At 41.7% G+C, this 15114-nt stretch overlaps 1 protein-coding gene across 6 annotated transcripts in view; it reads left to right on the top strand.

Annotated features, from left to right (window-relative positions):
- Nucleotides 1–15114, top strand: part of nfia (nuclear factor I/A) — a 157377-nt gene that overhangs the window by 93272 nt on the left and 48991 nt on the right. For all 6 annotated transcript variants that reach the window (XM_061738111.1, XM_061738112.1, XM_061738115.1 and 3 more), the window contains exons 3-4: nucleotides 8424–8489; nucleotides 10840–10914. In XM_061738111.1, coding sequence (XP_061594095.1) covers nucleotides 8424–8489; nucleotides 10840–10914 — 141 coding nt within the window. The remainder of the gene's footprint in view (nucleotides 1–8423; nucleotides 8490–10839; nucleotides 10915–15114) is intronic.

A 15114-nucleotide genomic window follows, 5' to 3' on the forward strand; every position in this document is an offset into this window, starting at 1 on the left:
CGGGTGAAAATGTAAACGGGACAGACCAGTGGGTGTTGGTCTGTTTTTCTGTTGCTCTGCTTTTGTTTGTGTGTTTGTCGGTGAGACGCCGCCATGTGTTGTTGAAGCATGCACATGCTCTCGTGCACATCATGCATATTGTACATGGAGAGAGCGGGGGGGCGGAGCTAGGTGGGGTTGGTTACCATCTGTGAGCGTGGCCATGTGCCAGAGCCTTTACCCACAATCCACCTGGCCCTCTGCTTGTGTGTGTGTGTGTGCATGTCTGTGTTACAGCTGGACTTTGGTCAAATTGAAACAGTGTGTGTTTTTCTTTTTGGGGGGGTGGGGGGGGGGTCTGATTGATGAATCGCCGTATTGATCGGAGCTCTGCCTCACTCACCATAATTATAGCTCTCTAATGGACCACAACACACACGCACACACACACACGGTCAATAACACAACCTGTAGACGTTTCTGATCATCATTCATGTTTCCTTCCTTCAGTCTCAACTTTCTTTCCTTCCTTTCTCCTGTTTCCTCTCCTCGTGTCCTACTTGCTCTTTTCTCACATGCGGGTTGAATTCTCAGATATATTATTGATTCACCTGAGAGTTTCTGAAAAGTGAGAACTTTTGTCCAACCAGATTCCAGGTCCGACGTGAAGTCAGGTGATCGTTCTGTCTATTTTTAGGTTGGCGGTTTAAACAAACAAACAAACATCTCCGATTGTGTGACTGGATTCTGTATTTTGGAAACTTTTAACTTTTAAGTCTTCCACTTTTCCCTCTCTGGCCCGGCAAGAATGCATGTCTGGCTCAGATAACACACACACACACACACACACACACACACACACACACACACACACACACACACACACACACACACACACACACACACACTCTGCAGTACTTTATCTGTTGTGATTTCACTACAATCTGCTGTAGACTCTGCTGCCATTAATCACAGTGTGTGTTTGTGTGTGTGTGTGTGTATGTGTGTGTGTGTGCGTGCGTGCGTGCGTGTGTGCGTGTGTGCATGTGTGTACAGTTCATCCATCCCTCAAATGTATGAATTACCCAGGACTGCAGGAGAAAGAACGGATTAGGGCGGGTATTTATTTAACACACAGACTCAGGTCTTGTGTTTTCCAGCTGTTGAGTCTCTTATCACATCTGAGACTCCGGACACGTTTATCCATGAGGTCATGTGACAGGAACTCTGTAGCTGGAGCTTTATTTTGAAATTCCAGGTGGCATGTTAGCGTGCTGTCACGTCTGCAGGCTTCTTTTACAGTAAATGTGTAACCACATTTAAGTGGAACATGTAACACAGATCAATACTGTCCAGGTTTGACTTTTGTCTCAAACTAATGGCTCGTTCAGTTCTCTAGTCAGTGACTTCAGCTACTAAATCAGCAAAAACACACCAGCTCCAGTCCCGAGAGACTGTTTGGACCAGCTATGTGAGATTCTGCAGAACCTCTTCAACGTCAAAGTCAGGCGTATGGCTGGGTATCAGCAAACAGAGGCCGTATGAAATCGTTTTTAATTTTTCCCATGTTCCATTTTTATTTTTTCCATTTTATGTGTTATTTGGTTTAAAGTTTTTAAGAATTTGATTTTTGCAAATCAATTTATGCAATTATAACTGAAAACTTTAATGTTTTCATACTTTTAAACATATTTAAAGGCAAAAACATGGCAGTAGTTATTCTCGTGTCCAACAAACCATTCCTTTTTTTGGGCATGAACAAAAATATTCCAAAGGTTTTTGTATGAAATAAATAACTAAGAAATAAATAACTCAAATATGCCTTTCAATATTCATTTAAAATGCAAAAAAATAAAGAAATTGCAACAGCTTAAAATCGCATGTGTGAATTAAATGACGTGACTACTGGGATTAAAGTTCACTGGGCGAAAATGTAAAAATGAAAAAAATCGATCTTTAGACATACAAATCGATTTTTAGGAATTACTATGAGAATCGATTTAGAATTGGACAATTGATTTTTTCAACACAGGCCTAGTCAGGAGAAGATTCCAGGACTGTGGAAGACATCCTGCCATGTTCCAGCACCTAAAAGATCTCATCCATCTCCTCCTAATGACTTTAGGCCTGTAGTCCCAACATCTCACATCACCAAAGTCCTGCAGAGACTTTTATTGACCCGCCTGAATGAGCAACCAGGAGACACAGGTGGAGCCTCCACAGCCACCTGGATTACTGACCACTTGACAAACACACCACGGCTGCTGAGACTGGAGGGTTGTGTGTCTGAGCAGGTGGTCAGCAGCTCAGGAGCACCACAGGGGACCGTACTCTCACCACTGCTCTTCATGCTGTCCAGCTCAAACCTCCAGGACAAGTCAGTCTCCTTATCTACAGAAATACTCAGATTACTTTGTGTGGTATCAGTGATGGACCAGAGAGTACAGAGAACTGGTGGACTGTTTAGTGGTATGGTGTGGGGACAGTCATCTCATCTGGAATGTGGACAAGACAAAGTAGATGATTTTGGATTTTAGGAGAACCAGGTTTATGTTGAATAGTTTTCCATCCTGGGAGAAGTGGAGGAGGAGTAGAAATAACTCAGTGTTCACCTGGAAAACTGACTAGACTGGAGATTCAACACTGATGCTGTTTACAAGAAAGGACAGAGCAGACTTTACTTCCTGAGGAAGTTTAGATCATTCAGTGTTTGCAGCAAGATGTTGGATATCTTCTATAAGTCTGTTGTGGAGAGTTCAGTCACATCTGCAATCATCTGAGACTTACAGAAACTGAACTCACTCATAAAGAAGGCTGGTTCTGTTCTGCAGACTGATGATAATTTTGCAGAGGATACTTCATAAACTGGTGATCACGGACAAGACAAGACATCTGCTAAACTCAGACATGACAGGAGGTCCTTCCTGTCCACAGCAGTAAACCCCCATAATGACCCTTTAAAGAAACGTAGATGTTTAAAGTTTCTGTGACATCAGTTCATAAACTGGTGTTGAGTTGAATGTTCATGCTGTTTCCTCTCAGTACATGTGAGACACTCCCAGCAGCCTTTGGGGTGCCAGCGCCATCTCTTGGATAGCCTTGAACATCTGGACCTCCTCATTTGAAAGTAATTGATGACAACTGATCATTCATTCACATGATCAGGACTGCAGCAGAGGTCAAGGGTCGTTTACGGTCACCCAAGTCACTCGAGTTCTGACAGGTCTGCAAGGGTTCTGGTGTGTGTGTGTGTGTGCGTGTGTGTGTGTGTGTGTGTGTGTGTGTGTGTGTGTGTGTGTGTGTGTGTGTGTGTGTGTGTATGTGTGTGTGTGTGTGTGTGTGTGTGTGCCTCATCTCTTTTGTTCTGGCAGAAGGTGGCGAATGGCAGACGCTCAAAGAAAACACACAGAAGCTCCAAAATGGTTGCCAACACTTTAAGATGGCTGCCAGACCCACTCACGTACACACACACACACACACACACACACACACACGCACACACACCACACAAACACACGCAGACCAGCCGCTTGGCGGGTTTGTGTGTGACTAAAAATGTTAAAATGGGTGCTCAAAAATGTGTGTGTGTTGGCAGCAGCGGCTGATTGGAGACGACTGGAGGGATTCTCTCTCGGTTCTTAAACTCCATCTGCGGGGCGAGAGACTCCCACGACCGACGGAGAGGGAGGAGAGAGAGCGTCTGGCCCGCTTCTTAAAATGGCGCCGTGTTGGCAGCGGCGGTGTCTCGCCGACACGGAGCCTCCTCTGTTTGTTTGTGTGTTTTATTTTGGATCTGAGCTCCCCAAGTCGTTCAGAAGACACGTCAAACACATTTAGCGTTTGTTGGTGTGTTTGCTGGTTTGTTTGTTTGTTGGTTGGTTTGTTTGTTTGTTGGTTGGTTTGTGTGTTTGTTGGTTGGTTTGTGTGTTGGTTGGTTGGTTGGTTTGTTTGTTTGTTGGTTGGTTGGTTGGTTGGTTGGTTTGTTTGTTGGTTGGTTGGTTGGTTGGTTTGTGTGTTTGTTTGTGGGTTGGTGTGTTTGTTGGTTGGTTGGTTGGTTGGTTGGTTGGTTGGTTGGTTGGTTGGTTGGTTGGTTGGTTGGTTGGTTGGTTGGTTGGTTGGTTGGTTGGTTGGTTGGTTGGTTGGTTGGTTGGTTGGTTGGTTGGCTGGTTGGTTGGTTTGTTTGTTGCAAAGAAGTAAAGGAGGCTAATTGCCGGTGAAGTGTTTGTGTGTGTATTATCCTTTCTTGAGGACTTTGACCTCGCTGGGACCAGAAGTCCTTGTCTGGATCAAAGCCCAGTCCTATTGAGACAGAATTCTAATTCAAATGTAAAACTATTTTATGTTTCCCTAAAGGGAAGTTTCATTTCTGGACTCCAGATTTCTGGACTCCTGGCTCCATAGCAAAGATCATGGCAAAGTTAGACTTAAACTGGCTAAGGCTGAGGTTAAGTCTATCCCTCTGCAGCCCTAGGACTATTATTACTACTTCTACTTCTACTACTGCTACTGCTACTACTGCTGCTTCTACTTCTACTATTACTACTGCTACTGCTAATACTACTTCTACTACTCGTTCTACTACTACTGCTACTTCTACTACTACTACTGCTATTTCTACTACTGCTACTGCTAATACTACTACTATTACTACTACTACTGCTAATAGTACTACTGTGTTGTGGTGGGTGAAGGACTGTGAGGTCACTCAAGAGAGACCACGTGAGTCGTAACCCTTTGGAAAGGCCCCAGACCCCCTACTTTGTGATTTTTTGTTGGAAGTTGTTGGGTTTAGTTTATTTCTTTTAAGGTTGAGGGTGAGGGGGTGGGCCTGGGTTAAGGGGTTCTGGTTGGTAGAAAACCAGGACTGGGATAGATTTATGGTTGAGGTGTGGTAAAGGTTGAGGTACAAGGCAATGAGGAACATCCTGTTTTCAAAGTAGAAGTACAGAAAAGTTTTTTTGCACAATAGTTGTCCTTATCGCTTTGATTCACTGTGACCGGAAAAGTCGGAAGCTAAACAAAGTATCAACTAGCGCTCTAGGGGAGTATTGCACCGCGGCGAAATGGAGTGACAGAGAGTCCCAAGGGTTCACAAGGCGTCACAGCAACGGCGTAGGTTCTGCGTTGGTTTAACGCAGAACCTTAAATCAGGCTTTAGTCCTGGTTTCAGGTGTTGTTTCAGTAGCAACACTTTAAATGAGGATGTTTGGACAGATTTTTATCAATTTTGATAAAACATAATATTAATTAGCATCATAGGCTAGCATAAGCGTACCCAGTCTAGTTGAAATAGCTAACTATGATTAACAGGTGGATGTGTACCAGCTGGTTTCCAGACCTGTTCAGTTCACCCATTTACATCATGACACCGTGCATTACAAGGAAAAACACACCTCAAAATCACTCTTAAGAAAAAGTCTTGATGACCTCACATGAGGCGTGTCCAGGTCTTCTGATACGATCTATGATCAAAGTTCCTGTTGTTCAGTTCTCATGGTGCACCAAGGAGTCAGTCATTGGAAGCATCTCCAGGGGTCGCTCCGTCTTTCATTTACCATAACAGTTTTTATAAATGTATTGTAATTGGAGAAGTGCCTTTTTAAAAAGGTTTATTTCTGAATAATTGGAGTTGTCTATATTTTGAGTTATTCCAGTGAAGAAACGTTTAAAGAGTGAACGCTACGTCTCGAACTGAAACGTGCCTTAGATCTGACATGATTGTGTCCAAGTGACGTGGCTGCAAAACAACCACGAGCATCACCCCTCCACCACCGTGCTTAACAGTGGGTGTGATGTGTTTCTGCTGAAATGCTGGTGTCCATAGGACATTGCTCCAGAAATGATGGCTTCTCTAACCTAATTGCTGATGTCTTTCCCATTTGTTAACATACCAATATTCTCCAGACTAGCAGAAATGTCTGCTTTTATAAAGTCTGCACACCTGATGGTGATCATCTCTTCAGGGATGATGATCAGCAGCACCTGGAGGCAGAAAGGTGATACTCGGGATCGCCCACACCATTTATTCAATTATTTTTAGCCTAATTTGTAAAATAAAAAATGTCTCTGGGACTTTTCATTTGAACCTTGAAGTCTTATTGTGCATGTATGGATCGTGCGCCGCCCCCAAATCCAAGTTCCCTGTCGGGGGAAGGGTGGGTGCAGACAGTCCGGTCTGCTCCCACGCCTCATTAGCATATTTAATTAACCTGGTGACGGCTGAATGAGGAGAGCAGGGATGATGGGGTGACTTGGGGGAGGTGGGGGGGTAGTGTGTGAATGTGCCCTCCAACACCCATCAGCCCCCCCTGGCCCCCCTCCCCTGCGGTTGCCGTGGTTGCAGCCTGATGCTCTTTGTTTTAGGCTGCTGGAGCAAACAGGCTCGGTGCGCGGCATGAAAACGAGGCTGATGGAGGGGCGGGTGCGGGTCGGGGGGCCCCCGCTAACGAAACAGTGTTTTAATTGAACTACACAACCCCGTGGTGGTCATGTGTCAGCACAAATGGTGTTCATCAAAAAGCTCGCTTGCGCCTGACGTGTGAACTTGAGGCTGGAACGTGACGTCGACTCAGTGAACACGGGCCGGTCTTTTTGCTCAGAATTCAGTTTGTGTCCATTGTATCGGACTTACACGCGTACCATGTAGGCCTGTGTTGAAAAGATCGATTTTCCGATTCTAAATTGTTTTTCATATTAATTCCTAAAAATCGATTCATGTGTCTAAACATTTTTTTTTTTTTCTTTTTTTCATCATTACATTACAACTTTTGGTATTTTTTTGTTTATGCCCAAAAAAGGAATGTTTTGTAGGACACGAGAATAACTGGTGCCATGTTTTTGCCTTTAAATATGTTTAAAGGTATGAAAACATTAAAGTGTTAGGTTATAATTGCATAAATTGTCTATATTTCTTTGCTTTATATACTGTCTTGAGGTTTCATTTGCATAAAATGTTATAAACCAAATTCTCATAAATGGGGAAAAAATGAAAACGGATGTTTGCTGCCCTGGATCTGTTTGGTAATTCTGACCCACATGATGTTTCTGTTTCAGTTCTATCAGCATTCTGGGAGCTGATTGGTCCTTACAGCATCATTAGCTGCCAATACTTGCTGTTGAATCTCAATATAATACTAGTAATATGTTGCAGAACTACAGTCATATAATTCATGCAACAGCTGAAGAAACATTTTTAATAACACCAACCCAAATCAATATCGGAATCAAATCGAATCGAATCAAATCTTGATAATCGATTCTGAATCTTAAGAATCGGAATCAAATCGATTTGAATCCCCAGCCCTGGTACCATGTCTTGTTGTCAGGGCTGCCGCTGCCGTAGTATTGCTATCAAAACCCACCGCCGGTCCAAACCACCGGGTTGTCCTGGGATCGGGTACTAAACGTGTCTTTAGTCTTGATAGATATTGTCAATATCAAGGTTAAAGCTGACTCTACTCTTCCTCTGCTCTCCCCGTGCAGCTTTGAACTTTCATAATTTTCAGAAATCAAACATCTAAAACTGGAATATTTGATCAAATCTCTGAGAAACAGGTGATCCGTTAACATCCACTTTCACCCGCAGTTTCAGTAAAAACTCGACTCCTTCAGGTTGCAGTCACAGTCCTGAGTCACGGCCCTGGCCCCAGGGGGATGATGGGTAATATTTCTTCCCTCTCCACTATTTTATCTGCAGCGCAGCGGATCGATGCTGCTAAATCATCTGCAGGGGCTGCATGGCGACAGAGAGCATGCTGGGAGAAGAGAGGCTGCACCGTTTCTCTGTCAGAGGCCTGACGTCTCCCACAATGCTCGGACCTCAGCGGCGAGGTCTCACCGCTTACCGCCGCAAATCAAACCTCCAGGGCGGACAAAATCATCCGATTCAACAGAAACCTTGAAAAAACGTATTTTTCTTTATTAAAGACAAGAACGCGTCTTGTTGCTGAAAACATTGTGAAAATCTGATAAACTCGTATTTTTTTCATAATAAAGAATCAAAAGTTTACATTTAAAGTGAGAGATTTCACCGTCAGTAAAAACAGAAGCTTGTTTCTCATTTTCAAGATTCTGAGGAAATCTCTGTAGGCTTGGCCAGAAAAGTTAAACTGAGCAAGAAAAGGCTGGAGAAGTAAGTGTAGCCAAAAAAAAAAAAACATCAAAAACTAATTAGTTTAGTCAGCAGGTCAGTCACCTGATGGGATTTAACTTAGAGAGCCGTCTCGGGGCGTAAACGTGTAAAGACTTGTTTCTTCCTGGTTCCAGCAGCGGCTTTATCGGTTCACTGGTTGTTGTTCTGGGTTCTGAGGTTCTGCTTCGAATGGTCTGGAAGTGTGTCGTTGGAGCAGTAATCCATGATATGATGGATATTATAAACTCCTATTATATACGTCTATTGAAACTGTTGTCACTGGACTCATCTTTGTTTATGTGTTTCCCTCCAGAAAACAGCCAATCAGACAGTCCGAACCAGGCCAGTGACTCGGACATCAAAGAACAGCCAGAGAACGGTGAGAAATACACACACACACACACACACACACACACACACACGCACTGATATTGATAATATATGAATTATATGAGTAATGCCCAGGATTCTGGCTTTGTTGTTTGTTGGTTTGCAGCTGCATTTTGAATTAATGACTTTAAACTACGGCTGTCAGTTTAGCGCGTTAATTATATTAATTAATTACACTGCTAATTAACGTGTTATGAAAATTAACGCAATTAATTATGAGTGGCAAAATGCGCGAGCATTTTAAATTTGGCCCATTGAGGGAGCCGTAGGCCACTAGTCAAACAAACAAAGCAGGTGACAGACTTGGACGACTCAGGGGAGCGAGGACAGCAAATCTTTGCTAGGGCCTTTGAAGTTTATGTATAAAAAGAAAGAAGACGGGACTATCAACAAGAACGCGGTGATATTTCACATTTTGTAAAAAAGAATTTTCCTATCACCGGAGCTGCTCCAGCCTGAATTATCATTTAAACGCTAAACTTGTCCGGACAAGTTCCACCGTAAACGTTACAGCTACTAGTACTTGAATTGCTGTATTGAGTCAGCTTTAGTTTTAATTTTGAATTGAGAGTCTGCTTAAGTGCCTATTTGAGACTCAGCCTTATTTTATTTCTGAATTTTATTTATTTAACTGTATTTGCATTGCATTTTTGAATAATGCACCTCTGGCCTAAATGGTTTGCTAATGTGCTTGAGCTTTTTCTTTTGAATTTAATTTATGAAACACACTTCACCAATAAAAATGTGGATTTCAAATCTTCTCTTAGTGTATTCAATTGATTAGTCATGCACTGCAATTTTGCATTGTTCTAGAATTCTAATTCTTTATTTGGGGACCTTTAGGAGATATGAGATTAAAATATGATTAATTAGATTAATGAATTACAAATCCTGTAAATAATTAGATTAATTTTTTTAATCGCCTGACAGCACTACTTTATTTTCAAAAAGAATTTGATCAGTTTAGATTAAATCTAATAGAAACACCCTGAAAGAGATTATTTTCCATGAGTTGTTTTTTTAACGAAAGCACATCAATTCCAGAATTTTTTTCTTGCTTTCTCCTTTCTTCTTGAAAAAAACTCACAACTTAAAAATTCACAAGAAAAAACTCAGAAATTCTGAGTTTTAGAATGTGTAAATTTGCAAGTGCAAAGTTCATATATTTGGACTTCAGAAATTTGCAAGGATGAATCTCAGAAACAATTTCTGAAAAAATACATATATAAATCAGAAATTATAGGTTCACGAATTCACAAGCAAACGTTCTTATGAGGTTCTGACTTCATGAAAGTGGAAATTCACGAGAAGAAAATTCAAACATTCTAATTTTATACTGTGGAGATGCAAATGTACATGGGGATCTAGGTAATTACAGTTTAATACATTTTCAAAAACTGAAATGTGGATTTTCATGAAATTTTACAGACACCTGAGAAAAGTGGTTACTCTGTTAAACACCTTCAACAGGAAAATATCAACTCAAATTCAGAATTTGCAAAGTTCAAAAAAGCCCAGAAATGATAATTCTATACACTTTAAAATGTACAAGACAGATTTCAGAAATTGACTTTATTTATTTATTGGATAATTACAAGGAAAACGTTGAAAATGGAAATTTTGAAATCATGAATTTACAAATTCCCAAGAGAAATCGCAGAAGTTCTAACTTTCTAAATTCATAAATTTAAAAAAAAGACAGAAATTCTGTTATTATACATTATCAAATTATCAAAAGAATGTTAAAAATGGCAGATTTCCGGGGCCCTGGAGAGCTCAGTGGGTTGAGTGGGCTATTTGTAGAGACTACAGTCCTCATACGGGCAGCGCAAGTTCCAGTCCCGGCCTGTCGCTCCATACTGCAATGTCTCTCCCCCTCTCTACCTCTTTCCTGTCTACCTACTTTCTAAATAAATGCCATTAGTGCCACAAAAACCTTAAAAAAAAAAAAGACAGATTTCTAAACGCATAAATTAAGGTGAAAATCCTGTCGGTGAAGTATTTAAATGTTATTACTCAGGCATTTACAGATGAAAACAAATCTTTTATTTTATTTCTCTACTAATTGTTGATATTTAGGCTGATTTTGTAGTTTGGAGCCCCCTGGTGGCTGCAGGGACTCTGCACATCTGAATAGTCTGGATATAAACAGAAACGGCTCTGGTGATGATGCTCGGTGGGAAGCTTTTACTCACTTATACTCACTTTTTAGTGGTTCAACTAGTTTGACTGGTTTTACTGGCAGCTTTGGTACCAGCTGTTATTCTACTATTTGTTACACTTTACTGAGATCTACAGTAGTACGTCGGTAGGATGACCCTCCTCTTCCTCTTCCTCAGGTCACCTGGGCTTTCAGGACAGCTTCGTCACACCCGGAGTCTTCACGGTGGCCGAGCTCGTACGAGTCTCTCAGAGTAAGTTTCCTTTCACTTCCTGTCAGGTTACTGATTGGAAGACATCCGTGGAGGATGTGATGTCATTCTTGACCAACAAACCAGAGGCTGTCTGGCAGTGATGTGTTTTACAGTGTGTGTAGTGAGAGTAACAGAGGGCTCTCAGGTGAAAGTGGGGCTGCACCATGGATGAACCCGGAGCCCCTTCTTGTTGCCATTGTTGATAACTTGGTAGACAGATGCATTTTAGTCATTAAGATCTTAAAGGGAACTGGACAAATCCTTCTGAGGGGTTGGTTTGGAAGACGACCAGTTTAGTTCAGTTACCTCTAGTCAGTTCTTTTGCCTCAGCTAACCTACGATGCCACATAAATTTAATTTAGTCATTCTGTAAATGTGTGGAGCCTTGTTTCAGATGTCACAAATGAAACATCAGAAATGATGACTCGGGTCCAGCTAGTTTCTGTCGGCGGGACCAACATGAGACTTAGCTACGTAGTCAGATGTTAGCGGAGGTGTGAGCCACAGCCCGGCTAGGGGGATCAGCTAGAGCGGCTCCCCCTCAGAGTTGTCATGGGTGCGACACCAGAGACAAAAAAGGTATTTTTGTTTTGTTTCTGCTCTAAAGTTGGACGTTTTAACATTAAAGTCAATTAGGGCTGGGCGATATGGACCAAAAGTCATATCTCGATATTTTCTAGCTAAATGGCGATACTCGATATATATCGATATTTTTTCTGTGCCTTAATTGGGGTTTCCCCCAAAGCATTATAGCATAGCATCTCTGTTAGCTTCATTTTTTTCTGAGGCAAACCCTTAAAAAAACAGTCAGTTCTAATACAAAGCCTCGTGCCAAATGTCACACAGTAACCTTTATTAACAGAGGTCTGCACAATATCAAAATGTATAAAACAAATGAAATAAAAATAAACTGCCTGCATATATCGAATAAAAATGCTTCTTGAATAAAATAAAACAAATATCCCTTTCCTGCATAACAATTCAATTAAAATACACTGTGCAATTAATACAATGTAGAAAGTAACAGGCAGACTTTTCCACTGAGGTTGCCAGTTGTGCAAATAACAAAACATTTGTGCAAATCTCAAATAAAACATTCAAGTCAATTTGTCACAAAATAAGCTATATCAAAATCATTAAAAAAAAAATGTAAAAAAAAAAAAAAAAAAAAAAAAAAATTTTAATCGATATAAACGATATTGTCTGGTACCATATCCTGTTTGAAAATATATCGATATATATTAAAATCTCGATATATCGCCCAGCCCTAAAGTCAATGGAGACTCGCTCGCTTTTGGACCCAGATCTTCGTGCTCAGTAAGGAAGTGCAACAAATTTTAGTTCTGCATGAAACCCAGATGGTAGATGGTTGGTCCTGGTCTCTGAATTCAGACTAAACAGACCATAATCATTCTTATTGTTAAAGATTATTTAAATTCAAAATCCAACATTCAGAAATAATTCTTAAACCCTGAAGGGAGATTAATTTCATCTCTACTAGTCCTGGTTCCAGTTCTGCTAGTCCTGGTTTCAGTTCTACTAGTCCTGGTTTCACCTCTACTAGTCCTGGTTTCAGTTCTACTAGTCCTGGTTTCAGTTCTACTAGTCCTGGTTTCAGTTCTACTAGTCCCGGTTTCAGTTCTACTAGTCCTGGTTTCAGTTCTACTAGTCCTGGTTTCAGCTCTACTAGTCCTGGTTTCAGTTCTACTAGTCCTGGTTTCAGTTCTACTAGTCCTGGTTTCAGTTCTACTAGTCCTGGTTTCATTTCTACTAGTCCTGGTTTCAGTTCTACTAGTCTGGTTTCAGTTCTACTAGTCCTGGTTTCAGTTCTACTAGTCCTGGTTTCAGTTCTACTAGTCCTGGTTTCACCTCTATTAGTCCTGGTTTCAGTTCTGCTAGTCCTGGTTTCAGTTCTACTAGTCCTGGTTTCAGCTCTACTAGTCCTGGTTTCAGTTCTACTAGTCCTGGTTTCAGTTCTACTAGTCCTTGTTTCAGTTCTACTAGTCCTGGTTTCAGTTCTACTAGTCCTGGTTCAGTTCTACTAGTCCTGGTTTCAGTTCTACTAGTCCTGGTTTCATCTTTACTAGTCCTGGTTTCATCTCTACTAGTCCTGGTTTCAGTTCTGCTAGTCCTGGTTTCAGTTCTACTAAGATAAGATAAGATAAGATAAGATATCCTTTATTTTCTCCCTCAGTGGGGAAACGTATTTGTCGTCAGCAGTACACACATATAGGGGAGGGGTAAAAAGACTGAAAAGTCAGAAATAAAAAATATATAAAAAATACAAAAAGTCCTGGTTTCAGTTCTACTAGTCCTGGTTTCAGGATTTGAACACATTTGAACAGAATGAATGCACATGAATAGTAATTAGGATTAAAGTTAGTATAAGCTGAGTCAGCAGAGCTAAAACGGCTCAGGTGGGCGTGTCTCCGTCCAAGTATCCAGAGTTGGGCGGAGTCAACATTGCACAGTGAAGTGAAAGGAAAAAGACACCTGAAAAGTACCTTCAGAATCCTGCCTGTGACATCACAGGGGGCGTGGCCAGCTGCTGATGGTGGATTCAGTTATCTGGCCTGACGCAGCATTCAGATAAAAAGTTAAGCCGAACAGCCGAGCCCCGGCTGTTGGTTTGTAAACATATTTCAAGTTTGCAGCTGGAAAGAACTCCAGATGTTGTAACAAGCCTCCAACTTCACACACACACACACATAGCAGCTTGGATTGTGAATGCGTGGAGGTGAACAGGAAGTGTGTGTGGTCGATCACTGTTTGATCAGTGTGTGTGTGTGTGTGTGTGTGTGTGTGTGTGTGTGTGTGTGTGTGTGTGTGTGTGTGTGTGTGTGTGTGTGTGTGTGCTGACAGGCACTTTACATCTCCTATTGTTAGCAGTGGGCGATCGACAGACTCATATAGATCCACTGCGCTTTATCACTCTCTCTCTCCTGCGCGTTGGCACTTTTTAAAGGTCACGCCGCCCTCCCAACCCCCCGCTTGTCCTTTCTTTGTCGTACGTCCATCTCCGCTCCCCCTCCTGGGTGGATTCCCTCGTTCTTCAGCGTTGGCGTTCCTCACCTGTAGCCCCGCTGCTGGAGAGCTCCCCACTCTGAGCAAACAGCCTTCAGGTCCCATACTCTGCTTTCCCTCCCGTCAGATGAAAGGATGCAGGGGGCCACTACAGCAGTCACTGCATTTACTTCTTCTTCTTCCCAAGTCTGGAAGACCCTTAATCCTTTATGACCGGCTGGAGCGCCGGCACTCCCGTTTGCATATTCATTTTCAAAATATATGTACAATTACAACCAAATAGCGGAGCTGAGTTCAGCGCCGGATGAAGACGCGATATTTAAACGCGATATGTATAATGATATAGGCTATTTCAAAAACTGAAGTACGAATTAATTCCAAATGAATTTCCTGTGATTTGAAAAGCTTTTGTGTTACTTTTTTCCATTGACAATTTTGAGGGATCTAGCTATGGCTAGCTAGCTTCAAGGTGGGACTGACCGTTGTTTTCCACCCAAAACTCAAGCACAAGAAGCCCACCGCACAAACACAGATTTCACAATAAAGGCAACTCGCAAACAGAAAAGGTAAAGTAAGAGATAAAAAAATAGATTAAGCGATTAAAAAGCACAATGCACTAAATATGCCTGTAATTAATTAATCACAATTAACGAGCTAATTTGACACCCCTAGTTCCACCATCAGAACCCAGATTCCAGTGGAAAACTCCTCCAGATCCATGGAATCATCGTTTTTGACTGTTTCTGTTTGTGGAACAAAATTGGATTTCTGAACTTCCTGCTGATGCTGTTGGCTGTGAAGACGCACAGTCATGTCCATCATCCACATCCAAAAGTCCATCTAGATATTCTTCTTCCTAAAAACTCTTTCAACAGGAACATTAATCTCTAGTGTGCTCCAAACAGATAGGAGCTCCCCTCATCATTTAGCTGACACTAATCACCTATCTAAATGTTCCAGCCCAGCAAACATCTGCTGTCATACAGGTGTGCACACCTGATGGTGATCAGCTCATTAATGATGATGACCAGCACCTGGCAGCATCTCTTAAACCTATGAAAGCACTAAGATATTATTATTAATCCATTCTTTAGCCACTTTTGTTATATAAATGATGGCGAGGTTTTACTTCTCTGATATTGAGACCCGTGTGTGTGTGTGTGTGTGTGTGTGTGT

Source organism: Cololabis saira, chromosome 13, assembly GCF_033807715.1.
Source record: "Cololabis saira isolate AMF1-May2022 chromosome 13, fColSai1.1, whole genome shotgun sequence".
NCBI classification, from domain to species: Eukaryota; Metazoa; Chordata; class Actinopteri; order Beloniformes; family Belonidae; genus Cololabis; species Cololabis saira.